This window comes from Sceloporus occidentalis, unplaced genomic scaffold (genome assembly GCF_023333645.1).
Source record: "Sceloporus occidentalis isolate IW3139 unplaced genomic scaffold, rSceOcc1.0.p SCAF_328, whole genome shotgun sequence".
Lineage (NCBI taxonomy): Eukaryota > Metazoa > Chordata > Lepidosauria > Squamata > Phrynosomatidae > Sceloporus > Sceloporus occidentalis.
The window spans coordinates 359,907-387,656 of record NW_028317308.1 but is presented as its reverse complement, the minus strand read 5'-3'; the positions used below and the strand labels follow the sequence as shown (position 1 = coordinate 387,656).

General features: G+C 47.0%; 1 protein-coding gene across 1 annotated transcript; it reads left to right on the top strand.

Moving 5' to 3' along the window:
* Positions 1-3,255: 3,255 nt before the first annotated feature.
* LOC149274503 (rho GTPase-activating protein 23-like) lies at positions 3,256-27,632 on the top strand. The gene is made up of 24 exons (XM_089505434.1): positions 3,256-3,342; positions 10,329-10,505; positions 11,510-11,528; positions 12,153-12,251; positions 12,620-12,698; positions 12,811-12,865; positions 13,106-14,366; positions 14,565-14,724; positions 15,631-15,738; positions 15,869-15,926; positions 17,137-17,274; positions 17,563-17,856; positions 18,194-18,255; positions 18,341-18,459; positions 18,568-18,689; positions 19,787-19,942; positions 20,728-20,806; positions 21,776-21,849; positions 23,264-23,353; positions 23,509-23,634; positions 24,328-24,369; positions 24,858-24,951; positions 26,538-26,569; positions 26,670-27,632. Exons 1-24 carry the CDS (start codon positions 3,256-3,258, stop codon positions 27,630-27,632), a joined length of 4,494 nt encoding a protein of 1,497 aa, XP_089361560.1.
* The last annotated feature ends 118 nt before the right edge of the window (positions 27,633-27,750 follow it).

Genomic DNA, 27,750 nt, shown 5'->3' with positions numbered 1-27,750 from the left:
TTCTGTGTGTATAATACGGTGCATTCTGATTGTATGTGGGTAACATTCTGTGTATAATACGGTGCATTCTGATTGTATGTAGGCAGCATTCTGTGTGTATAATACGGTGCATTCTGATTGTATGTAGTTGGCATTCTGTGTGTATAATACGGTACATTCTGATTGTATGTAGTTGGCATTCTGTGTATAATACGGTGCATTCTGATTGTATGTAGTTGGCATTCTGTGTGTATAATACGGTGCATTCTGATTGTATGTAGGCAGCATTCTGTATGTATGATACGGTACATTCTGATTGTGGGTAACATTCTGTGTGTATAATACGGTGCATTCTGATTGTATGTAGTTGGCATTCTGTGTATAATACGGTGCATTCTGATTGTATGTAGTTGGCATTCTGTGTGTATAATACGGTGCATTCTGATTGTATGTAGTTGGCATTCTGTGTGTATAATACGGTGCATTCTGATTGTATGTAGGCAACATTCTGTGTGTATAATACGGTGCATTCTGATTGTATGTGGGTAACATTCTGTGTATAATACGGTGCATTCTGATTGTATGTAGGCAGCATTCTGTGTGTATAATACGGTGCATTCTGATTGTATGTAGTTGGCATTCTGTGTGTATAATACGGTACATTCTGATTGTATGTAGTTGGCATTCTGTGTGTATAATACGGTGCATTCTGATTGTATGTAGGCAGCATTCTGTGTGTATGATACGGTGCATATGATGAAGACAAGTGCATTGTGGGTAATATTCTGTGTGTAATGTAGCTGCACGGCATTCTGTGCTGGAGTCAGTCCAGGGTCCCCGCCATTCAGTTCATGGTGACCATGGAAGGAACACAGAAAGCATCCAGTCATCAGGCAAACACTGCTTAAAGTCCCTCATCCTCTGGACAGCTGGAGCCGCCCAGGCAGCAATTGCTTAGCAGCCCGCCAATGATTCAGCCCTGAAACACCATGTGCGCAAGGGGTTAAATACCTGAACCGCATGCATTGTGTGTGTCGGTGATGGGGAACGAGCTGCGGTCACCCTGCGCACTTTAGTTCAGCACCGATGGGGTTAATGTGTTTCAGGTAGCTGCAGGGACTCATTCAGTACAGCTTTGCATGACAGCTGGAACATGACGTACCGGTATGCAAATGAAGCAGAGACACGCATCTACTCTGCGCTGCGCTGATTTATTGCTCATTGACAACCCAACCACACTCCATATTCCGTTTTAACCCGTTGGGTGCTGCATTTCCAGGTCTTATGATCTCTGCTGTCTCCCTGCTGTGTCGAGCAGCACAATGTCGTTTTGTTGACATGTTTACGGCACGGTCTTTGTATTTCTTGGCACCTTTTAAGTAGGTTATTTGATGGAGAAATATTTACAACCCGAACTTATTGATGCAAAAACAAAAAAATGCCCTTTCTGTAGCGAAGAGAAGAGGTTTAGTATAATGTACCAACGCGGGATGTACAATGTATTGATGAGGGAAGTACAATGTATCGACGAGGGACATTCAATGTACCAACGAGGGAAGTACAATGTATCGATGAGGGATGTACAATGTATCGACGAGGGACGTACAATGTACCGACGAGGGACGTACAATGTACCAACGAGGGAAGTACAATGTACCAACGAGGGAAGTACAATGTACCGACGAGGGACGTACAATGTACCAACGAGGGAAGTACAATGTACCAACGAGGGAAGTACAATGTATCGACGAGGGACGTACAATGTACCGACGAGGGACGTACAATGTACCAACGAGGGAAGTACAATGTACCAACGAGGGAAGTACAATGTATCGATGAGGGACGTTCAATGTATCGACGAGGGACATTCAATGTACCAACGAGGGACGTACAATGTATCGACGAGGGACGTACAATGTATCGACGAGGGACGTACAATGTATCGACGAGGGACGTACAATGTATCGACGAGGGACGTACAATGTATCGACGAGGGACGTACAATGTATCGACGAGGGACGTACAATGTATCGACGAGGGACGTACAATGTATCGACGAGGGACGTACAATGTATCGACGAGGGACGTACAATGTATCGATGCCCATCATACATGTTTTATGAGCTGTGACAGCTAATGACGTTTGACAGCGTTAAGTAAATTGTAGCGGAAATTTATAAATGTAACGATCAATATACATGAGCCTTAAATATACTCATAGGGGGTTTGATCGACCTATAAAAACCCTGCCCCAGAGTAAGAGAAACTGTATTTAACCCTATGCTGATCGTGTCCATACAGTTCCGTTACATCTGGTGCTCGGTAACCGTATAGCGGTGAGGGAATCTCCCAGGAGGTGGGTTTTTTGCGTTGTCTCTCGGTGTGAGAGTGTTGGTGTGCACTCTCGTGTAGTGTAGGAGTCGCTGTATTGCACGTCAACAAGCAGGGAATGACTGGAAAGGGTCCGAGGGGTGATTTTTGGCCCCGTTCCGGATGCCTGGGTATTTTACCTGCAGTTCCACACACATCCACCAGGGTGTCCAGTGTAACTTAGAACTGAGCTCTCCATGTTTTCAGGGCCTCTGTATGACTTTTTTGTGTGCGGCTGAGTTTGCCTCCCGAATCGTAGAATGCCAACCCAGCCCTTGTCCGCAAGTGTGCAGCGCGCCGTTATGTAGCAACACAAGTGTGCAGCGCGCCGTTATGTAGCAACACAAGTGTGCAGCGCGCCGTTATGTAGCAACACAAGTGTGCAGCGCGCCGTTATGTAGCAACACAAGTGTGCAGCGCGCCGTTATGTAGCAACACAAGTGTGCGCGCTGTAGTAGTGAGTAGCGAGTTGTCTCCGACACAGGGAGGGGGCCGCAAAGACCAGGACAGCGGAGAGGAAGGTGATAAAACTGCCACTAATATCCTGTGCTGACTCCACAGGAACCTGCAGCCTGCGCTGCCTCTTCCTGCCCTCGGAGTCAGGATCGGTGACATAATCAGCCATGGATCACATCCACCGTAATCACAAGCCGCGGCTTTCCTCTGGCAGCATCTAACGCTCTGTAGTGAGGGGTTAAAAAGCCGTAGTTGTTGTGCTTTAACCAAGTCAGTGAAGATGATGAGGGTGTCCGTGCCGCAGAGGAACGCCGGGTCCCCGATCTTCTTCTTCTTCTGGGTCTTCTTCCATGATGGGATACGTACCTCCTTTCTTCCCTCCCTAGTAAAAACCAAGGCTGGGGCTGATTTTCGTGGCCCCCCTTCAAAGAGGGAATCACTGAAGTCATCATGAGGATGTGGGAACTAAAAGGTGGTCCCACATCCCCCACCGAAACGCAGAACCTTCAGGAACTCGGCTCCGCCGGGACGTTCTCAGTGAGGACGGTTCTGCCAGCGAGTTCCCCATCCGACCAAAAACAAAAAACGTGCTACATGTGCACAAAACGTGCAGCGCGCGAGGGGGGGGGGATGTCGTTACGGCCCCAGTGTGTTGCTGGTATTTATAAAAATGTTACCATCGCTGAGAAGCCATGGACCGGGTCGTGGTGTTTATGGGGCTTTTACCGACCCAACCAGATTTCCCTGGAAAGGTGGAGGGCAGGGCTTGGCAGAAATCATTATCCCCCCTGCTTTACTAAATATATTCTGTGATAATATGGAATAGATTATATTTTGTTTGTGATTATTGGGGGTTCTTTGACAGACGCGTGTTTGGGTTGAACGTTCGCTCGGGTAACGCAGGGATAAATGATTGAATGTTTTGTGATTATCTGATGGGATTCTCTCGGCTCGCGCAGGCTCTGCGGCTCACCTCTTCAGGCCTGGAGACTGGATTTAAAGGGTGTGTTGGAGGAAGAGGCTGCGGGTGTCTCGTCCTCCATCTCACCCTCTGCCCTAAATTCCTGCGTCCATCTCCCACCCAGCCGCATATCTCTGATCTTCCCCCATTGTTTGTGTCTGCTCACCCCAAATAATGCACGCAAATCATGCATGACGCTGGGATATTGACTCATTATTATTAGTGTTTCACGTGTGAATGTGGTGTGGCATACGTGCCGCGCTCCCACGTCGGGCGTTTGTGCAGCACGGGCCACGAGTGTGCATTAACGGCATACTTGGCTCGCCCATCACTCTATAGTGCATCGTCCCCGGTTCTGTTGGAGGTTCTTTGTCCGGCGGTCCGTAATGGGTTAATAATCCTGTCCCACTCCCTCCTGTCCCTCTTTGTCTTGGATGTGCATGAATAATTAATTCCAAACTCCCACTCCTGTCAGGGATTTGTATGTTTGTATGGGATTCAGAAATGCTGCAGCATTCTTCTCGTCCGATGAGCTTACGCTCGCGTTCTCATTTATATTCTTATTAACCGCTTTGTGATGGCATCGGCTCGCAGCTTATTACTTATCCCCTCTCTGCATGTCCTTCTTTACATTCTGTATCTCACCTGCCTTCTGACCTCACTTGAACCCCCTCTCCATACTATCTGCCCCGAGCTCTCGAACCCTTCCTGTCTCCTTCTTGCCATCATCCAAATGTTGCCACGCTGTCGCCCTCCGTGCCTCTGGCAGAAGCGCCCGGGAGCCACGTTCAAACACACTTAGGAAGGAAGGAAATGTGAGAAAGACGGAAAGACAGATAATTAAGCGGAGGGAGCGCAGGGAGCGAGGGACGGACGCTGGGAAAAGACGTGTAAACATCCCAGCGGTCGTTACTTAGTGTGGCGTTCCTTACGGCTTGTGAGTCTCCGGTCCTGGCACCCCTGGCAGACGTTGCCAATCACCCTCGCCGTTTACACCTACAGCTGGGAACTCCTAATAATTAAGTGAATTCTTTAACATACGTAGAGCCTGCTACCCTACCCTGACCCCCTCAAAAAAACCATAGAAATGTTTGCCTTTCCTACACCCCCCCGACAGTCACTGGCCCGAGCCGGCAGTCTGGGCAGCTCTGATGGGCAGGTTAAGCCTCCTGCCCCCTCTCCCCCCTCTTCCTCCCCTGTGCTGCTGTCAGCTTTGGGGCTGGTAATGGAGGGGTGTGGAGAGGGACAGGCTAAGGGGTGTGGAGAGGGACGGGTGGGTGTTTGGGGGAGAGGCACGAGCAGGGTGGGGTGAGAGCCCGGAGCAGCTGCCTCTCAGCCGGCCAGGAGACGTCCCCGGTGTCTATGGATGTCTTCCCCTGGCTGTGACTCTCTTTGTGTTCCTTTCTATGTTGGGGGTTCTATGTTTTCGGCTGCTGTCCCGTCCTCCCGGACCCGCGTCTCTCGCTGCGTCTCTTAATGTTTTGTTTCAGGTTGCCCGTTTGTCATGTTTATTTGCGACTGTCTCTTTGTGTTTAGCTTGCAGTCTTCACTCTTTTGCCATGCATGTGGCAGATCTGTCACGGGGACAGCTGCGCTCTGTGGTTGAGCTCAGGGACGATCGCTTTGTGTCTGACCGCGTCCCCCTGTGTCCTCTCCCCTCTGTCCCCTAGGCCTCCCGTCTCTCCCTGCCCCACTTTGGGAAGACTGTGAAAGTTTGTGGGGTGTGATTCCAAGGGGGGGGTGTTAGGTGTTATGAGGATGGACGTGCCCGGCATGCAGAGCGGGGTGTGTGGCCCTCGGGGTCCCAGCTGGTGCTGGGAAAAGCCGGTGGGAGTTGATTGCAGCTCTCCGGAGCCATGTTGCATTTGGCTGGCAAGATCCAGGAACAGCGAAAATGGTGAACCAGCCTTCCCGGGACGGAGCCGGAGTCCCCGCTGGGGTAGAACACAAGGGGTAAGATGTGTGCCGCATTAACCCCTTCATAGCAGAGTACAGTGCCGCTGCACAAATCTGTTTACACTTTTCAAATACTTAACTCGAACTATGCAGACAATGTCTGGCTAAATATATGTCTTTATATATATATATCCGTGCAGAGAAATTTATAGTATGCCGCCGAGTGCCAAGCTACTTATAGATCATCTCCGAGCAATGCCAAGCATGCCGTCTATGTATATGCCATAAACCCTGCGCGGGGCGCTCCCCGGACTGATATATATCACAGGGGTATGAAGCCAGTGCTGGAGGGAATGTTGGTTGTGCCGTGCGCGTTATTCTGGTTATTATAGCGGCGTTTTGCCTATTCTTGGATGTATGTTTGCAGGGAGGCAGATTATAGGCTTCCGTTGGCTGGATATTGATGTTCTGATAGGACTTCCGTCGGGTATATTGTTTCAGATTATTTGAGTGTTATTTGGGATAACTATGTGGATATAGGAAGCACTTTGGATTTTGTTAAGTTTCTGTCCCCACTATGCGTGATCTCCGTTTGCCGTAAAAATGTATACCTGAGCCGTGTTTTGTTCTTGACTGCTTCGTATTATTCTTGCCTGTTGGACTTCTTTATTATATGTTTTTGCACATGCAAATACTACTACTGCGACTCCCACCACCACCAGCCGCTTTCTGTCCGTGGCCTGCCATCTATCATAGGTTCCAGGTGTTGTCTGCTGCGTAGTTTGTCTATAAAGCCGAAAATCTTATTGTCCGGTGGCGAGCAGGACCCCTCGGTTCGTCTATTCTCGTTTCGTCAGACTCTTTGAATGTACAGACTGTAGGAAGCGCTATATAAATAATAATCTGATTTGGTTGCCTTGCGGTGAGACGTGTTGATCTCTAGGAGTATCGGTTGACGAGACTGTCGGGGAGGAAAAGCCTTAACAAGGATATAATCGCCTCCATCATAATGAAACAGACACGCGACGCGTAGGACCTGTCAGATACCACATAACGATCTAAAACGGGAGCCTCGGCTTAGAAGAAGACGACTAGAAACAAAATATCTGTTCCCGGTGTGTTTCTAGCCCACAGTGTGCCATATTCACCTTACGACCCGTTGAGTCGTAGAAGGTGACGAGCCGGTCAGGATGAGGGGCTGCTGATCTTGCTTGTTTATTCAGTAGGCGAATCATATCGAGGAATACATTTGCCATATTTGTTTTATTATTTTTGTGGCTTTTTTCCTTTAAGGGAACCGTTTGCTGTCCTCTGCAGAGATTTTCTGATGAGGCTGCTGGATCACATCCATCCCAGCATCCTGCTGACCTCACCAAATGAACTTGGTCGGTCAGCAGAGCCAGCTTGGGGAGAATGTCGCCTGGCACAGGCTGCTCTCTGTCCTCCCCTCATCTGTAGTTTGAGTACGACGTCCATCAGACCCAAACGTTTGTCTCAAGGTGGTCGGATGGCGTAACCCGTGAAATTCCGCACCCCGCGGCTTGTGTGCAGATGATCTCCTACCGGGCGCTAGAAGGATGGTCCACACATTGCAAAGGAATGCCGCTCGCTCCTCACGCACACAAAGTGTTCCGTAACGGAATCACGAGAACCAAAGGAAAGAACAGGACTGGCTCTGTAACCCATTAACAGTACTTTATTGTCAGAGCAGTTACAGATGTATCTGAGGTCAGATCTGCAACTTCAAGCATTCACTAACATTGTGTACCTTGAGGTGCTTGAGTAATGTACATACGTGAGATCGTTCTAGATCTGATCCAGAACACATAGGTACTATGTAGCCACTCGACATCTCTATTCAGCTGGTTGACGCATGGTTTAAGCCTGAGCCTTCGCCGTGGAAAGGGTGGGGATGCCTGCAAGTTCATAGATGTTGCGTGGTGTCTTCTGTCACCGAAGTTGCTTCCTCATTCCATCTCGTTGCACTTTTGACACCAACTTCTGAGGTTTGAAGTAAGAGCGAGACTGAAAACAAAAAGTGAAAACACATCCAGGCGTGAAGGTGTCGTGAGGGTCTTCATCCAAGGCACAGTAGGAACTTTGTCACGCTCTCGGTGTCCATGAGCATCATCTTCTCTGGAAATTGGACCTGCTTTGGTAATAATATTGATGTAATGTCAATTACTTTACAGAGATAGTAGTAGATAAATGGAACGGTCTGCCTGCATAAGTGGTAGAGGATGATAGCAAGATGATTTGAACATGCATGTAGTAAAGATATCTAAGACAGGCCATAGGAAGGTTAGAGTCTTCGCAGCAGGGGCGGAATGGTTCCTTTCTGCCCTTAAATCCAATGTTTCCATTAAAACTCCCCGAAGAGAACATGGCAGACGGAGCAGCAGCAGATCCTTTCCAGCGGCGGGAAGTCCTCTTCGTTGCTCTGTGTTGTCATCTCCGGTCGTACAGCTGGTTTGGCTCTTGGAAAGTCCCCAGATGGTTCTGTTGGAGAGTGGGGAGAACATGCCTGACCTGCCAGGATCTGACAGTGTTATGTAGGAAGCCTCTATAAAAGTAGAAGCTGGCTTCTCGACAACTCCAAAGTCTTTGAGAAGACACGTGTGTGTGGAACACGTCACTCCCAACTGCAGAACTAAGCGTGTCTGGCATACATGCACACGTTCTGTTGTCAGTAGGGCTCCAAGGTGTTTCACCTGAATTTAACCCATGGTGAAATAAAATGTTAATATCGTTTCTTTATCACGTGTAGAGGGGACGTTCTGCAATGTATTGCGTGATCGGGTTTAGACAAGCCGTGCGCAGAGCGTGAAGACCTAGTGATTGGGGATGAGGATAAGAGAGACGGTGCTCAGGAGAACGAGGACCAGGCCCCAGATCATATAGTGTGTGACGTAAAGGTGATGAGCGGGAGACGAGTGAGCATGGAATGGACAGGAGAGAAGGGCTGCGTGTGGAAGAAAGACACAAAATGAGGGCCATTAAAGGGAGGGGGTCCGGCGTAGGTGGGGAATGTTTTAAACACCGCGCTAGCTGTCGCATAATAACGCCATTTAAGCAAAGAGCTGCTTTCATCACACACAAGTATTGAGTTATTTTGGTGATGAGTGAGAACTTTCATCGCCTTCCATTAAATCCGGTGCCGTCGCGTGGCTCCCTGATCAGCGCCATCCTTGGTAAATAGGCCAATGTCTCCTAAAGCACGGCGGTCCGCGTAGGGAGTGCGGTGGCCGCTGTCACGTCTGAGCTCCTCTAATCTCTCGCCGCTGTCTGCTTTCGCTTCCAACGCATCCTCTCATGCGCTGATTCCGTGCTGATCCTAATCATTTAATCTTTCTATGAATTTCTGAGCCTGTCGTTCCCGTGGTGACCCAGACAGCAGAGGATTCTGGGAAACGGTGTCCGCAGCTCAGTTTCCCCGTTCTCAGTGGAACTGATTTTGTGTTAGAGAAAATTTGTGGCAAAATAATAGGGCACACAAATAAAAAAATAATACACTTTTATACAGCGGTGGCCGAGGGATCCAAAGGAGTTCCTGACAGATCTTCTATAAAGCTCGGTCTCGTCGTGTTACTAAATTAAGCGTAACGTAACAGCGATGCCTTTATGTGTAATTTCTATTATTTTTACTCCCCAAACCCGGGAAAGGGTCTGTTCCTCCATTAACAGGCTGACTGATACAAGGTACACGATGTAGGGGACCTGAGACGGTCCCCGCGTTACGTACAGGTGCACCGTGTGACGTTGTGACTGTTACCTGGATAGGCTGGGCCGGCTGTGTGAGCTATGGGACTGTAGTCTGATCCCGTTGTCTTTTATTTTGTGTGAAAACTAGAATGTACGGTAAACATCCGTCCCCAGAGTGTAATAGTAACTTGCGTGTCGTGTGATGTAATCGTGCTCAGGGTATAATCATATATGACATCATGGTTTTCAGACTCGTCCTGCCTTCCTTGCATGTCTGGAAGCTGTCTGTGCCAGGCGGGCATTGTTCCTCCGGTCCTCCCTCATCCTCCGCCACCTCCCATGTGGATCAGCTGTTTGTGGAATTGACTCATTTCCAGGATGTCTCTGTCTGTCACGGCTCCCCATGCGCTGCCTCCCCGACCGCTGTCCCCGGTGTGATAGTTAACGGGCAGAGCGCGAGATGCCACGATATGCGTTAATTCGGTTTATTCAAAGAAGCCGTCCATTACTCTATATCCTGTATGTTTAAGTAGAGTCTTGAGGCGCGATGCTCTGCAGGTAGTGTGGTGCTCTGCTAGCTATTGAAGGGTCTTACTCCCTATAATATTTAATCCGTCTGATAGTGTGCTCTGGTCGGGGGAGGGGGACACGGTATGATGTGATCTTTGCATGTCTGTTTGGCCCGTGTAAATACTACTCCATGATTGATCACATGCCTGCGTCAGGCTGATGTATAGCTGATGGTAAATACCCCTGAGGATAGCGCGATACCCCCCCGCGGTACCTATTTCTATCGTTACGGTTACCAGAAAGCTGTGTGCGTGGTTAGCGGTACGCGTGTTGGGTGGTTTGATGAGTATTTGATTCAGTGGCTGCGTCTGCTTGCTTTGTATGCCGGTTGACGTGCCGCCGTAGACACCTCCGCGTTACCTCTTTATTTAACCTTTTCTCTCCCTCTTTACAGACCCCCTTGGCCCAACGAGATGGGGGCTGCCACGGTAACTCCCCACCCCAGGACGAGTCCTTCACGTGGGTGGGACCCAAGACATTGGTCATCCGAAAGAACCGCCAAGGCTTTGGGTTCACACTCCGCCATTTTATTGTGTACCCGCCGGAGTCTGCTGTGCATTCCTCGAGCCAGGTATTCAAATAATAAACATTCTATAGACTGGAATGCCTTCTGCCCTAACCCTGCACGCCCCAGGGGTCCGTTCTTCTCCCACCCCAGTGAGGGATCTGCTTTCCAAACCTAGAACGTCTCAGTTATTTCTTACACTCCAAATCCGTTGAATTGAGTGATGGCGCCTTCAGAACTATAGTAGTCCTAGTAGGTTGGAGTATGTGAGCGCCACGCTTCCAAAATGTCAGATTTTATGGTTCTTCCTCAATTAAATCAACCTGTATTTTGAGAAACGTAGCCCTTTATCTACTCTCAAGCCGGTATTGTCTGCCCTCGCTTTAAGCAGCAGACAGGGCTGAAGGAAAGAGCCTGCGCGTCCCCTGGGTGGAAGCAGGAGGGGGCTTTGTGTTATGAATGATGTCACCCTTATTACAATGGAAATGGGGAGGGCGGCATTTTGCTCATACATGGAGTGAGTGCAGAGCCGAGTGTGGAGGGGTCAGTAGGAAGGGGGGGGTAGTGAATGGAGACAGAGACCATTATGTGTTGGGGCAGAGAGTTCAGTGTCTGCGCACCAGAGAGAGAGAGAGAGAGAGGCTCTCTATGACGATATAAAGTGCTTTATATAGGAGGCAGGAGGTGTAGAAAACGGGCAGTAACAGAAAAAACACCCATAAAAAAATTAGGTGAATTAGTAAAGCGTTAATTCATGGCGCTCACATCCTTACAGTGCTTATACTGGGTTATAATCTCCGTACCACAGGTTAATGAGCATTGAGCGCAGTCTTTGTCTTCCAGGCGCTACATCTGCGGGAATTATATCAGCGCGTGGAGTTTTTAGATGTCTTTAGTAATAAATAATAAGAATAAATACATTAAGTATTTACGGCTCCCATCTAAAAAACTATTCTTGAAATTAATAATAAAGGAATTAAGGAGCGTAAGTATTTTCAGGATTGAATGTATAGAATAATAAATTGCGTTGTCGGATCCAGGCAGTAACGTCGCTCTGTGTTTCTCTGCAGGAGGAGAACGGCGCTGCAGGTATGTGGCCCAAAATACATGGTTGGGGGTTTTGGGGGGCTGTGTTTTCGGGGCCATGAGTTAAGTATTCACGTGACTTATTGATTGTGTGGACTTGGGGCCAGAAATAAATACGATTTGATGGCAGATAGGAACCATTTGGCCCATATAATCTGCCTATTTTGTTTCCCTTGCTGTAAAAACGTTACTCATTGGACTTGTCTTAGATTCAGGATAGCCCTATAAGCATGATTGTCTGTCACTTCTCTCACTGACTAGTTCTACTGAGCATGTGCGAGATGTGTACCGACGAATGCTTCCTGCTTCAGTACCGGCAGCAGGGGGCGGAGTTACAGAGACAGACATTTTATTTTCTAACTCCACTAACTAAACAATTCCAGCCCCCGATCTGCATGAAATTAAATGTAAAATGGACACCAATATAGGGCTGGAGTGCTCTATTATCGTCTTTGTTCCTTCTGCCTCACCTCCTTTCTGCTGACCGTTCAGAAACCTTGCCCATTTTCTCTCCTGATGATGTGCGTTTAGAAATGTTCTCGCCCGCACCCTTACCTTCTTTAAATCATCCCTTAAATTACAACCCAACAAGCTCCCTTTGTATCTCACTGACTTTGTGTTTTGTAGAGTTCTCCTCTGGAGCAAACCGTCTGGAACCCATGGACACCATCTTTGTGAAGCATGTGAAAGAGGGGGGACCAGCCCAAAAGGCCGGGCTCTGCACAGGTACGTTTAAATTAAGATAGATGCGGCCTCATCAGCTCATCCGGTGCGTCAAAGAGTTGAAATGTTCAAACAGGCGGAAACTCCAGGTTTAACAAATGCGAGTCGGTGATATCCTTAGCACCAACGTCTCCATAACGTATGACTTCCAGTCTATTATGTGTTGGCCCCCTAGAACGTGTCGCAAACTTCAAAGGATTCTAAGGTTGGCGACAGGACAGAGTAAAAGTCCATTAATGTGCCCAGGGCCAGGGGGCCGTTATGAGGCAGACCACCGGGCGAGAGAGAGATCTTCTAACACATGAAATGTTTCTAGTAAGAACCTTGAACAGGAACCCTTTTAAGATCAGTTTTGTTTATTTATCTTGCAGGTGATCGCCTGGTGAAAGTTAATGGTGAAAGCATCATCGGCAAAACATACTCGCAGGTTATCGCTCTGATACAAAACAGGTGCGATGCGGGGCTTGGGTAAAAGAGCTGGCCTAGAGCATTATATTAGATACCCAGGTGTGCTGAATTCAGTGACGTACCTGACCCGATCTTTGGTTTTTCTCTAATTCAGTAACGATGCCTTGGAACTCTCTATCATGCCACGGGATGAAGATATCTTACAGCTGGTGAGTAGCAGACACCGATATCGAAGATCTTATTGCTGCTGACTCCAAAAGCTTTTTAAGTTTGAGACAAGGTTGAGTTTCCCAGCTCCAGAAGGTCCCACCACCCGTTTGTGGGAAGATTACAGTCTAGATATATGGATACATAGATCAGTGCTTAAAAACATTGGTGTATTTAACTTTTTATTGTTGCCCATCGCTGTAAGCTCCCTCTATATTTAGTGCTTCTCTTCTCCTCTCCAGGCCTACTCTCAAGATGCATATCTGAAAGGGAATGAGCCATATAGAGGAGGAGCACAAAGCATTCCCGAACCCCCTCCTGTTTTCTACCCGCTGCGGGGTCAGACGCCAGAACATGTTCCCACGTATCCAACAAGCTCTAGATTCCACCGTTCCAGCTGTGATGATGCCACAGCCGTTAGGAGCCCAATGCATAGGGATATGCCAAGGAGCAGCCCTACCCATCATGATAACTATGCCCTGTGTACTCCTCACATCCTGCCACCTCCAAGACCTTATGTAGGATCACCAGCATCGTCGGACAGATTCAGAGGTCCTGGACCCCCAGGCATGTCCAATCATGGCTGGACACCCCGCCATATTCCTGAGCCACTTGGCAAAGTCTCTCCTGACCCATGGGAGCTGGTGGCCAATCCTCGTTGGGTCAGTCAATGGGAACGACATCAGGCTTTGTGCAGCTGGATGTCCCAGCAAACCCCTCGCAGGGGGGTGGCCGCCCTACCCCCACGAAGACGCAGTGCTTCTCAAGACCGGTTAGGTGAAGTCACCTCTCATAGCATCTGGTCTCATAGCGTTTCCCAGGACACACTTCACAAGCCCATCGGTAATGAGTCCTGGGGTCATCGAGCACAGTCTGACAACTACCTAGCTCAATATGGATGTTCAGCAGACAGACTGGACCTTACTGGTCTTATCTCCCCCCCATACGAGCAGCCTATGTGGAGTGCAGACCGCCTCGCTCGGACAGCTCTTCCACTACCCCGTATTCCTCCAAGCCAGCCTGTAGCACCTACCCCACGGGAAGCTGTGAAACCCCCACCACTGCAGCCCAGCTCTGGAGACTCTGGATACATCGGATACCGGAGTTATAGTCCTTCTTTTCAACGGAGAACAGAACTACTCAATGCCTTCTCTTTTCGGGAAACTGGTTTTAGTGGGCTTCCAACTTTTAGGACTGCGCAGTATCCCAGTTCCCCACCTTCCCCTCCTGTAAAGAATGAGCCATCGGTTAGTGCCAGCTCCACGGACGAGAGCTGTATGACAGAGGAAAGGCGAGAGGAGGTGGTCCTCAGACAGAAACCCCCAACAGGTCGCAAAGTGCTACCTGTGCAACGGCAAGTGAACGTACTTTTTCCAGAGGAGGGAAAGGACATGGAGTATCCGGCTTCTGCTGTTAGTGAGGAGACTTCTAGAGAGCGACCATTGCAGAGGGTACCCCCGCTACCCTGTTCTGAAGAGCCCCTGGCATCCATCCCTTTCATAGGTAAGACTCAAACCCACGATAAATATAGACAGTGCTGTGGATACAACTGATACGAGAACATATGTGGCAACAAGAGCCCCTGTTCCCATTGCAAAATTCACTTTATTGTGGATATTAAAACCTGCCTGCCTACACAATTATACGCCTGCACTCCCTGACTCCTCCTCACGTGCTTTGGGTCTTTTATTTCATTTTCAGATGAGCCAACAAGTCCAAGTATCGACTTACGAGCCAAACACATCCCTGCCTCTTGTGTTGTGTCCAGCGCCATAAACTCCGCACCTCCCATTTCTGACGCTCCTTCTTCCCCAACGTTCAACTTTTCCATGAGCCGCCATTATTCTCAGGACTGCAGTAAGTAATTTCCCGCGACGGAGCCGCTTCATTCAGCAGATTCCTGTCCGCCGTCCCTTGCGTTCACTTCTTGCCTTTCCTGTTATTTTAACTCCCCGCTGTCTGGATGTCCTTTTGTACTCACTACATATAGTGGTTAAAAGGGAAGCCCCAAAATATTATCCATTTTTTCTTTAGTTTCTCCAAAAAAAAATAAAATAAATTCTAGTCTGTACATCATGTTTTCAGGCAGCTGCACATTAGCCATGTTTGTGCTCGCTGTGTATCTTAGCCAAATCTGCCGGACGGGCAATAGAATGGCTCAGTCTTAATCATTCAATGGACACCATGACTAATGAAAATCTTTGGAGGACTGAAATTCACCTAAAATATCACACGACCGACAATGATGGTAGCATCCAGGTGTGCAGATGAATGAGTTTAACAACAAGATGGGAGAAAACAATTTTCTGCCTACATTTCTATATTACTACATACATTTCTATATATTTAACGCTCGGTGAGAATTTGTTTTCTCTTTTCTGGAGAGTATCTTGTGTGCTACCCCTGGTATTGTACCGTCCTTCCCACCTCCACTTTCTTTGCCATTGTCTCCCCATTCAGTCATTCTGTATCATTTTTCCTTTTTTCAGTTATTCTGTATCACATTCTTTTTTCGTTCTCTTTATTTCTTTCTTCTTATGCTGACTCTTCTTGTCCATTTTACTACATTTTGTACTTTTTGTTTTTGGCCTTTCATGATCGTTATCCCATGATTGTTGTTTTGTGTTTTTTTGTCCCCAATCTACCATTCTGCACAACCCTGACTTTTTTTCCTTCCTATGTCCTCTTGTTCTCGTCTATCTACCGCTACATTCTGTATCTCAGTCTCCTTCCCTGTCTCTCACTCCCCTATCGTTCACTCAGGCAGTATTAAATCCAGTCGCCGCTCGTCGTATCTCCTCGCGATCACAACCGAGCGCTCCAAATCTTGTGACGATGGACTCAACACCTTCCGAGATGAAGGGAGAATTCAGAGGTGAGAGCTCAGAGGACCGAATGAGGTCAATGTGAAAGGACATTTTTAGGATAGGTAGTAGAGGGGGTATCCGTGCCTATGGGCTAAAATAAGGACACTCGGTTGTAACGGTTTACTTTTCATTTTGCAGGAGGCCTGTAGGCCGTGTTCCAAGCTTGAGGATTTTACGCAGCTTCTTCACAGATGGGGTGAGAATACAGAACACTGTCTTGCATGTACATGTATGCAGGTATTCATGTACGCATATTGCTTGCACATTTTTATGTAGAAATATGCAATCTGATTGCGGTTAGGATGCATTTTTGGCTTATCACCCCAGAAGGACCTACTGTGTATATGAGTCTCCGCTACAGTTTTTAACTTGGGACATGATGAACTAAGTCTGCTATGTAGATCAAAGTATTCTTTTGTTTCACGTCCCCCCCCCCCATTAAAATGGTCTAATTCTTTAAAGGGGAGTACAGGCACTCATATTTGCTTGACACTTCAAGGAATTTAAAGGGAAAAAACCTAAAATAACCCACGTTTTTATTTAAAGAATAAAAGGCCGAGACATATGTGGCATATTGTAGATGAATATGTGGAATAACTGTTGGGATTCTTCAGCCTCCGGACAGCAAACACCCACACAGTAACCGAGACTTTGAAAACCAATTTGGGGCTGAACTTGGGGCTCTTAGAAGGCCCTCTGCCTGATGGCTACAGAAATGCACGACATTTCACGAACTTACAAAAAAAAACCCCCAAACGTAACCAAATTCTTCCCCGTGGTGCCCAGCTGGTACATCAAAGCTTAATTATTGCGTAATAACTGTACGGGCTGATTCTTGTAGCCACATTTTGGGCGTTTTAGTAGCAAACTAACATAATTGGCTACTTCTAGTCCCTTTAAACACAACAACCTGTAGGCTGACAAACCAGGTTCCTTGCAGAAACATTGCGGCAGGGCTTGCGGTGGAAAGAAAACCCTTTACTTGGGCGACATGGCCTTATCCCTGGCTGAGCACTACATAGGTTTAGACTTAACTGAGCCCATTAGTTGGCATCTAGGATTCATTAAAATATTCCTGGGTACCGTCCTCCGAAGGAAGCTGGGGTACCATGGAATACTACTGACTCCGCTGACACACGGACACGATGATGTCTGATATGAATATAGAGGGGCTGTGTACTTTCAGGTCGTCCATGGAAATGTACCCAACAGATGATTAGAAAATGTAAAAATTGTTGTCTAGTTTCACCCTTCCAGGGTTTCTGATACACAAATATTTGCTCGTATAAATGCGGATTGTTGGCTTTACATTTAGTTACTGATAGTTACCTATTTATTGTTGGGTATATATGTTGGTATTTACCCATCTATTATTCCTAATAATTTTACTATTTGTTCCTCTCCAGTCCTTGGATAGTTTGGTAGCTTCTGAGGACGGCCGGTCCAAGCATCACTCTGCTTCAGAGCTGTCGGACGCGGAGTGCAGCGACGTTCGCCGGGACGGCTGGCTGCTGTATAAACAGATCCTGACTAACAAAGGAAAGGTACGATTGGGAATGAAAGCCGAGGCTTCCTTCCAGGAGTGAGAGGGGCGCTGGAATTAGCCGGGTACTTTCTGTGCCGCTTTGCAAAGATAATCTCTGTTGCTTGTGGCCTGAATTGTTGTCGTCGCTGGTCCTTTTTGGTGGACGCTCCTTTGCCAGGATTACGCAGGGTGAGATCGCTCTGTCATCTTCATTAACGAAGAAAAGGTAGACTTTCGGCAAGTCCGTTGATGTCTGCATTTGTGTCGTTAAGGGCTCTTTTTCACATGCCTCTGTCTGTTTCCTCAGAAGGTTGGAGGTGGTCTCCGGCAATGGAAGCGCGTGTTTGCCATCCTGCGCCCTCACCTGCTCTTTTTGCACAAGGAACGCCCTGAGTCACGGGGTCAAGGGCCAGGTGAGGAGGAGCAGCCAATCAGCATCCTCGGAAGCCTGGTGGACATCTCTTACAGCGAGACCAAGAAGAAACATGTCTTCCGGCTGATGACTCCTGACTTCTGTGAATATCTCTTTCAGGCCGAAGATCGAGATGACATGTTGGGCTGGGTCAAAGCTATCCGAGAGAACAGCAGGATGGAGGGGGAGGTAAGGAGGCTGAAGCTCGAGATTAAAGTGGGCACCTCTCCTACAATTATCATACCGTGTATGCTTCTGTAAATGGCGCAGAACGTAAATGCTGTGTGGGAAGTATGTTAGATATATTTAACCATAGCAGGTTAGCAAATGGTCACTTTAATGGTCGCAGCACATATGAGATATAAAATAATATAAAGCAGTGCATATCGAAATGAGGACAACACAAAAGGCAAAAAGGCAGAGCATCCAAGAATCTTCTTCGTCTGCCCCTTGATAGGATCTCGCGAATATTGTCACAAAAATAAAATGATGGCTGCTTCATAATTTAAATGATTTTTCCCTCTAGGACCCCAGCTTTGCCAGCCAAGCTTTAATTAATAAGAAACTTAATGAATATCGCAAAGTAAGGTAAGATACATATAAAGGGCTCCAAAATAGTCACTCCTCACTGGTAAAACCCAGTTAGATGTCTAACGTTCACATTGTCTTGCAGCATTTCTGGGGCCAAACCTGAGACCTCTCCTAAGGTGTCCCGGAGCTTGGGGATCCGGCCAGATCTCTTGTGGGCATCTGGTGTTCCTCGTTCTCCAAAGCAAGATGGTGCCAGTAAAGGTATGATCCGTGGAGGCGCTGATCCTCAATACCTTTCCTTGTGTAATGGTTATTTTCATCTAATCTCATAAATGTAACCTTTTTTTTTTTTATTCTTTTTTATTGTAGAAGAAGTACCCCCCTCCAGTACCTTCCCTTGGGGAATAAACCTTATGAAAAAGAACAAGAAATGTGCTCCGAGGGCATTTGGGGTGAGACTGGAGGATTGTCAGCCAGGGACGGAGAATATGGTAAGAGGTTCTGCCCCCCTCGTCTTATTTTAATCTAATATATATATATATTTTTATTAATCATGGTCCTGAGAAATGGGGTCCATGTCTTTGCTCAAAGCTTTCTTAGTGTCGTACATAGTTGGACTAAACGTTTTAACTTTTTTAAGATTGAGATGTGGGCAAAGGCCACAGCACAGTCCTGTATGGGTTAAAAGCTAATTGATTATATATACATATTGGAGAATCTCCGAAACGGCAGCTCTTGTTGGGTGTTCCCGGACTGCAGTGGTCGGTATCAAAAGAAGGAAAAGCTGTGGACCGGTGACATGGTGGCCAAATCCAACAGACAGGCTGCTGGAGCTCAAATAGCTGAAAAAATGAACGCTGGTTCTGATAGAAAGGTGTGAGAACTGCATCGCAGTTTGTTGTGTATGGGGGCCGTGTAGTCACTGACCAGTCAGGGTGCCCATGCTGACCTCTGTCCACTGCCAAAAGCGCCTACAATGGGCACGTGAGCGATGGAAGAAATAACATCACGTGGATGGCCGGGTGCGTCGCTTGCCTGGAGGACACATGGATGCACTATGAGAAGAAGGCAAGGCGCCGGAGGCAGTGTGATGCTTTGGGCTGTGTTTTGCTGGGATACCTTGGGTCCTGCCATTCATGTTACTTTGACACGTACCACCTACCCAAGCGTTGTTGCAGCCCATGTACACCCTTTCATGGACACGGTATTGCCCGATGGCATAGGCCTCTTTCAGCCGGAAAATGTGCCCTGCCACAAAGCAAAAATGGAGACCCTACCTCGCAAATTACAGGACTTAAAGGATCTGCTGCCTAACGTCTTGGTGCCGGGTACCACAGCGCACCTTCAGAGGTCTAGTGGTGCCCATGCCTCGACGGGTCATGGCTGTTTTGGCCCCAGATGGGAGACCTAAACAATATGAGGCAGAAGGTCATACTGCTATGGTTGATGTATGTGTGTATATATATATATATATATTCTTGGAACATTTCTTATTTTTTCACCCCTTATTTGTGGTGGTCTGTTTTATTAAGCAATGTCCTTGCAGTGTAGTGTGCTCGATACATCTGACTATCGATCTCTCCTGCAGAGAGTCCCTCTGATTGTCGAGTTGTGCTGCACTCTGGTGGAACAGAAAGGTCTGGAATATATGGGGATATACCGCGTTCCAGGAAACAACGCCGTGGTGAGCAGCCTCCAGGAGCAGCTGAACAAGGGTCTGAGTGAAACCAACATACAGGATCAGGTGAGACACTCGCCTCGCATACAGCCCAATGTTAATTAATATTAGTATCTGGAACGAAGCAGCCCCTTTTAATGCTTTAGTAATTTATTTGTACTTATATTATTCCCCTCTTCTGCCACAAACATGCTATTTCCCAGCATTCACCTGGCATCTTTGCTTGGGTATTTTTGTACAATTAATTGTTTTATAAGGCATGTGTGATTTGCTGGGGAACATGTTACACAAATCTGTCCCAACACTCAAGTGGGTAGCTCATTCTGGTATGACGCAGTGAAGTGACTACCTCTTATTAGGAGACCTACAATATCCCCGTTGGTGATGGAGGCGTCATTATCTCTCCTAACGCTGAAGAGGGACGTTTTTCTATTAGGTGGTCTGGTTGGTGGGAGTTTTTCCCCCAGATCTTTTTACGGGGCTTTGGGGACTTAAAAGGAGCCATTTTACTTACAAAATGTAAATTTAGATTATAAACACATTTCTCCTGTTTCAGTTATTGTGACATTTTGAGCTGTAGACCACTATGATACTCATACCCTGCAAACATTCTGAGCCCATAGAAAAGAGGGACGTCCGGGGAGGACAGTAGGACTCGGGTCCCAAAGAGAGACATTAAGGAGGTCTCCATAATGCACATGACTGTCGGGAATATCGTCTAGAGCAGCGTTTGTCTTTGTGTTGGGTTCCTGGACGTTAATATTAATTGGTAGGAATGCGGGAAGTTAAATAGTTGCATAGATGGTTCCATCTTCTAAAATATCATAAATATATAAATCCTTTATTTTCAGAGATGGCAGGATCTGAATGTGATCAGTAGCTTGCTAAAGTCCTTCTTCCGAAAACTGCCTGAACCCCTCTTCACTGACGGTAAGTACTCTCCCCATTCCATCTAACCAAGTCCGAGAGACAGAAAGTCTATTGAAGTAAGGAGGCGTTAGCGGGAGTCGTCGTGGAGGAAAAGGGAGTTGAACGATCTTGTGTGTGAGGTAGAAAGTAGTTATCTGTACATAATGTGGAAGAACAGGCGAGTATGTGCCAGGGACTCACCGATAAAGAGAACGCAAAGTGGTGGAGAGGTGGGAGTGGACTCTTATTAATTGATTGGAGCAACAGTGACATTTTTGATGAGCTGGTGAGAAGAGGTTGATTTTTGATATATAGGGGGGGGTATCCGACAAATTGCACTCTGGCTGCTGGTGCGACAGATAATGTTTTACTCATCCAAGTCTTAAAAGACAGAGAATGACTGCGTAGAAGCTGAAGTTCAGAAGTAGTTGATGAGGTGTCACGGTCACAATGCTCAGCAGCTCGCTTTGGGAGAAGAGTCTGATAAGAGTTGTAGTTGAAACACACCAAATGCTTTACCCACAACCCCAAAGTGATTAGTTTGTGCTGCGCATGAATGACGCTTTGAATAATGAACAAGCGAGGAATGTGTTTGCCTGCTGTGCACTATGAATCAGTGATGTATACATGACATGGGGACATTTGATTTACATTATCAGCCCTATAATATTTTGCAATAACTTGGTGTCCCTTTGGGTGAAAGGGAAAAGCCTGTTTTGAGTTATGAGGGGCAGCAGGTGGATGAATGTTTTATATGATAAGGGACATGAATGCCTTCAGTCTGAATGAAGTCCAGATTTTAGAAGCATATGAATGAAAGTGATGTGCGGGATTGGGGAACGTGAATATGCTTCTCTCTTTGAATAGAGACAATGTAGGGGCCTCCTGGTTTACTGTTTCTCCATCGTGCTATATTTATTAATGGGGGTGGGCAAAAAGTTAGAACTATGCGGTCTTTTGTTTAGAATATGCCATCTGTCTCTGTTTCAGATAAGTACAATGACTTCATTGAGGCGAATCGTTTGGAAGACTCTAGAGAGAGGTTGAAAACGCTGCGGAAACTGGTATTGAAAATGTTCCTATACGTTAATCCCATATAGTCCCGTCTTGAAATTCCTGCCCTTCCGTGCTGCGTTGGCCTCCGCTTCTACGTTAGATACTCTGTTCTCTGGCGTCACGCAGCCGAACCTTGCCTCGGTCCGCATTATAATCCGTATGCGCCGGGGCTGGCGATATCCTACCTGTCAGTATATTTCAGCCTTCTGGTCTGGTAATAAAGTAGATTAAAACACATTTGCAAGCCCGCGTATAAATTGTGTCCCATCCAGTCCTGTCCAAAACTTCTTAAAAAACCTAAAAGCGGCACCGGAAGGGACATCATGTAAATCCTGTGTGTGGAGCTGCAAGTAAAACGCACAGTTTCAGGTAGTGGCCAAAAATGTTTAAATTGGGCATTTCCTCCCCGTTTCCATTGGCCGATAGAAATTTGACATATAGCAGACTTTTTATATATATATGTGTATATATATATAGATAGTTGTTTTTGTAGGGCCGCTACTAGCGTTAACATCTAACCTTATACCATGCAAAGACCGTTCCTTCCTCCATCTCTCCTTCTGCCTGGGGTTTCCTCTGATGTAGAGTAGATATCCCGGATAGACAAATACCGACTCCTGAATGTTGCTGAGCAAATCCCATCCAGTCCTGTAAGCATTTCCCGAATACTCCTTTTTTTCGAAGAATGCCAGTTCTCCTATCCTGCCTCCTTTTGAGTAAAGATAACGAAAAGTTTTAGCATTTTCCTGTTTTAGAATTTTTACTTGCTCTTTCCCATCAGGCGAAGGGTGGGCTGTCACTTTCTGCTTTATCCACAGATAATCTAGATATATCTGAACACTTTTTTGTTTTTCACTTCAGTAACGATGTACCAGTTGGCCGTTTTGTATGTGGGAGCTGCCATCTCATCGCATCGCATGTTTTAAATACATGGCCTAAGATTTGCATTGATAGCTTTACGGAATAGAAATGATCCGTGTTAATCACCCGAGGGACATCCTTACTAATGAGAGCCTATATAGGAAAGAAGTAACTAGGACTTCATTAGCGTTGCCGTAAAGAATCTGCTCAGTGTAGTGTTTGTATCAGATTTGTATCAGATGACCCACAGTTGCAGCCTCCGTTTATTGGAGTTAAAGGAAGGTTATTGGACCAAAGTAACATAAAATCAAGTTTTCTTTAATGCTAAATGACATCACTGCCTACAGCCCGATATTTAATGTTCAAGAAAAAGTATTATAATATAAAAATATTCCATGGTACTTTCCTTTGAATTTTTTTGCTGGGCTCTGTTATTCCAGCTGCCAATAGAGGGATTATTACAGAATTAGCCATAAATGCAAATAGATGTCGACAAGAAAGCATAGTAATGTTACATTAATATTATTTACACAAACCCAACCAAAATCTTCTGTCTTCCAGATTCGGGAGCTCCCATCTTATTACTACGAGACCCTCCGTTTTCTGGTTCGCCACCTGAAGACAATCGCAGACCATTCTGAAAAGAACAAGGTAGGGCCGCCGCTTTTTGGGTGAATGGTTGCAATTTTTACCATGGATGTGAATTTTCAAGGCCCTATTGATACAAAGCAGGGCTTTCATATTGATCGTTTAAAGTGGTTTGATGCCTTGTCTTCGTCTTTTTAATCTGGGATCAATGTTTTTAGATGGAGCCTCGCAACTTAGCCTTGGTGTTTGGTCCCACGCTGGTGCGTACGTCTGAGGATAACATGACAGACATGGTGACGCATATGCCGGACCGCTACAAGATCGTGGAGACGCTTATCCAACACGTGAGTTCAGTATATGCTAACAGAATGATCTGTACAGAATTGATACAATTCTCTTTCCATACTGTGGACAGGGGGCCTCTGGGTAATGTAGTTTATCGAGTGGTGATTGTATTGGGGTGCCTGCGAACACACACAACACACACCGACACTCTCGTACATGGACTGACTCACATAACCGTACACTGAGGAATCCGCACTCGCCGTCATACACATCATCACACACACAACTCTGTATACGTTTAGACACTGACACCTTTGTATATACATGCACAATGACACATATATATTTTTTACAGAACTCTTGCCCCTCTCTTGTGATGCTTCATACATGTAGTATGACGACTTATCCAATTACATATTCTGGCTTAAGCCTAGGGTGACCGGTTCTGGTGGCGTCATCCTTTTTGAGCGATCGGTGATCGGTCTCCCCAGTGCACCGCTTACTTTATGTGAAGAATTAACATCATAGACAGATAGGTAGAATGGATTCTTGATGTTGGTGCCAGGGTTTACGATGGTTAGAAAAGCTAATGAGGTTCCTTTGGCTAAAATAGTGATCACAATAATCAGGGAGGACCAACACGAGCAATACAGGAATGTTTGTCGGTGCGTGGAGCACACAGACGTCGTCGTTTCAGACCTTGTTACGATGGACATCCCCAGTGATCAGATCTCTGTCTATCCTTTTTTCAGGCTGATTGGTTCTTTAGTGACGAGCAGGAAAAGACGGAAAAGGTGAGTGCGGCAGCAATAGGCTGTAAGGAATTGATGGATGGATGGATATATATATATATATATATGTATCTATATCTATATCTATATATCTACATCCTCTAAAGCTCTAACGGTGAAAATCAAGGCGTATCCAAGATGGTAGTCAGGACCTTGAACTAATACAGACTTTTATGATCTCCTTGCATGAGGACCAAATGTAACCTGCTGTACAATTCTCTGCGTTATAAGCCCGTGAGAACCAAAGCTCAGGGTCGCAGGTTCAGCGCTTCATCCTTCCAAGGTCGATAAATGAGTCTCATCAGTTGTGTAAAAATCGCATCTATTATTCAGCTGCCGGTTCGATGAACTCCGAGAGCCTGTGCTGAAACTGCTTTGAGCGTCACTGGAAGAAAGGCGCTATATAATTACTAGTTATGTTATATTATCGATGTCGTGGGACGTTTCTGCTCTCTGTCTTCTATCTGCTCACAAACTCTGACCTGTTTTAGACTCCAGTGGATGAATCCAATTCCCAGTCGGTGCCAAACATTGAACATCTCCTGCCGAATATCGGACGGACGGCAGGGACTGGGGACACCTCGGGTAAGAATAAGTGCCAATGCCGTAGAATATTCTGGTATAATGAAGTCTAATGAAGCATAATTTTATGTATGAATTGCATTTCATCAGCTCGTCGTTTCTTAGTGAATGCCACTTTACATGTTTATTTTCTGCTGGATACTCCAGCAATAAACACCAAAAACATTGACCATTACCCAGGGAGAAGCTCCTTGCATGGCTCTGCTCTGTGCTGCGTGTATCGCGTAACGTGCCCTCCAGTAGTGAATGAATTGTCATCCAGCTGAGGTTTTCACTTGGAAATGCCCTTGTATAGTAGTAGATACAGAGTCTCCACCCATCCTAGCATGTTCTGACCTGAAGTAATTCCCAGCCTTTCTTCCTTTCCTCCTTCTCCTGGCATCTGCTCTTCCTCCTCTCTCTCTTCTCTCAGCGGACCTTCTGCAGCCGTGATCGGGTATGGTTTGGTTTCTACCGCTTCTCCCTCTCTAATCTTTAGGTGGTTGTAAGAGAGATAGCAAATTGTTCCTTCCCGCTGCGGCCTAGCGGATGTAGTTTGGGGGCAATAAACAATGGCTAGGTGTGGGTTGGTGGGGCTGGAATCTTCACAGTTGTTTCAGAGCATCTCACTACAGCAAGGGCTCTGGAGCCATGGTGCCACTTTGTGGGGCATAAACAATGGCATTGTTGTGTTACATATAGCCCTTCTATATGGGACAAATACTAGTGAAGAATAGGAAAACCTGGTGTTTATGACGAGTGTCCTCTTCTACATGGTGGGAGACAATAAATGCTGAGCTTTACAAACGTGGGAGGTTATTGTAGAGGTCACGGGATGAGGATCGAGGCTTAGCTCCTGCATTCATCTCTCTTACTACCACTTATCACGCGGGTGTTGTAACACATCTTATTAGTGTAATTGTTTTGCACTACGTCACAGTGTTGCTGTTTGTCTCATGCTGCTCTCACACTCTTGTGGCACAGTGAGATGTACGTAGGCTTCTGCCTAGTTTGAAACACATTCTTGTACCGTCCGTCATGGTCCGATGTACTCTCGCCCCTGTCTCCTCATTACCTATTTTATCCTGTACTTCTGTTCTATGTTTGTCTCGCCAGTAAAAATATGACCTTTTTCTCAGCTCGAGGAGCCTGCAGTGTGTCTGTGATCTACGCGTCTGCTTACCTGTGTGGTCGAAGCCGCGTCTTGACATCTATGTGTTTATAAAAGCTTTAAATAATCCCAGTAACGTTGTTAACTCATCAAATGTTTGAAGCTGACACTTGTGTCGTGTCTGTGAAGTATTGTGTATCACACGTCTTCTGTGTTGTGAAATCCAGCTGAAGACTGAAGTGGCGGCATTCTGGGGCGTAGATAGGGGTGAGATAGGTGATAGATAGGGGGGGGAGCTGAAGTCAGGGCCGGCCGGTTTGCAAACCTTCCAGCTGCTGTTGGACCACAGCTTTCGTAACCCTTCGACTATAAACCAACAGCAACTGGAACGCCGTCAAACATTACCCCAGAGGTGCTCCACTGGGGTGAATCGGAGAGCTGGGGTAGGAGGCATGAAACAAACCCAAACACCTTACCGTGTGCTGTGCTTGCGTTTCAGATTCCACCAACAGTGATTCTGCCAAAGCGAGGGTGAGTCTGATATAATACCAGGGGTCTCGATTTTAAAATTCTTCATGGTATTGACAGGATTGGGACACCAAGTTTATGTCTTAAAATCTTTTTGTTTCAGGCTTCTCGGAAGGAGTTGTGTGCCCGCGATATCCTGTCTATACCGTTCATCTCTGCCGTCAATCGAAAACGCAGGAAGAGGAGAGACGAGAAACGCTTTGGAAGCAGCACAGAGGAGGACGACTCCGAGCAGGAGGCGGCACGCGTGGGTCAGGCCAAAGAAGAACCCGAGATCGTGGAGGGAAAGACAGAAGCAGAAGATTCCAAAGCACTGGTATGCTCAGAGACTCCGGAAGATCACCGGCCTAGCGAGGAGAAGACTACAGAGGAGGAGAAACGTGTTGAGAACCAATGGCAGCCTCCTGGAGACGATCGGATACCGGCTGATGCCCGCTCCATCGTCTCTGGTTATTCCACTCTCTCTACGTTGTGCTCGGAGCCCGTCTCCAGTGTTCGCGGTGGGGATGAGGCCGATGATGAGCGTAGCGAGTTTAGCCACATGGAAACCGACACAGAGATGGGGGGAGCAAGAGAACCAGAAGAACGACCCCGCTCCCAGGACTCGTTCACCTCACAGAGGCTCATACCCGGAGACACATTGGCTCGGAGGAGACTGGTCAAGGGGAAATTGGACGTCACTACGGAAACGGGGCAAGCTCCCTCTCGAGCTCCGCAGCGAACAAGGCCAGCAGCAGACGACCTGTGCATGGCAGCTTTGAGGAAGCCTGGCTCTCCAGAAACTAGGAGGAGGAAGAGTGCTTGGAGAAGACACACGGTGGTTCTTCCAGGTCAGCTGACAGACTTTAACTTTAATGACTGGAAAGAGCCGGTCCCTGGAGCCTCAGCTGCTCCAGAGCCGGGAGCTCGATTGAGTGGTGGAGCCTGGGCAGAGGGGAGAGATTCTGGACTAAGCAGCCTTGAGTCCCAGAAAGCCAAAACCACAGCGTCCCAGGACCCAGTACCCAATAAAGGGGCCAAGTCCCAGAATCCCTCTGTTCAGCCTGGCCTTCGACATTATCTGTAACCTCGATAAGGGAATATGGAATCTGCCCCATCCACTTTATGTGGTGACTACACAGCAACAGCTGGACGCCACGGCTTCTTGTCTCACAGCAACAGAGCAAAAATCTCTTTTTAAGAAT

What these genes read in the sequence shown, in the direction of transcription:
- LOC149274503 (XM_089505434.1), top strand. Translation starts at nt 3,256, where the DNA reads ATGAGGATGTGGGAACTAAAAGGTGGTCCCACATCCCCCACCGAAACG. An exon ending in GCAAGATGGTGCCAGTAAAG is followed by an intron (nt 18,460 to 18,567) that starts GTATGATCCGTG and finishes TTTTTATTGTAG; the next exon opens with AAGAAGTACCCCCCTCCAGT. An exon ending in GTGATTCTGCCAAAGCGAGG is followed by an intron (nt 26,570 to 26,669) that starts GTGAGTCTGATA and finishes TTTTTGTTTCAG; the next exon opens with GCTTCTCGGAAGGAGTTGTG.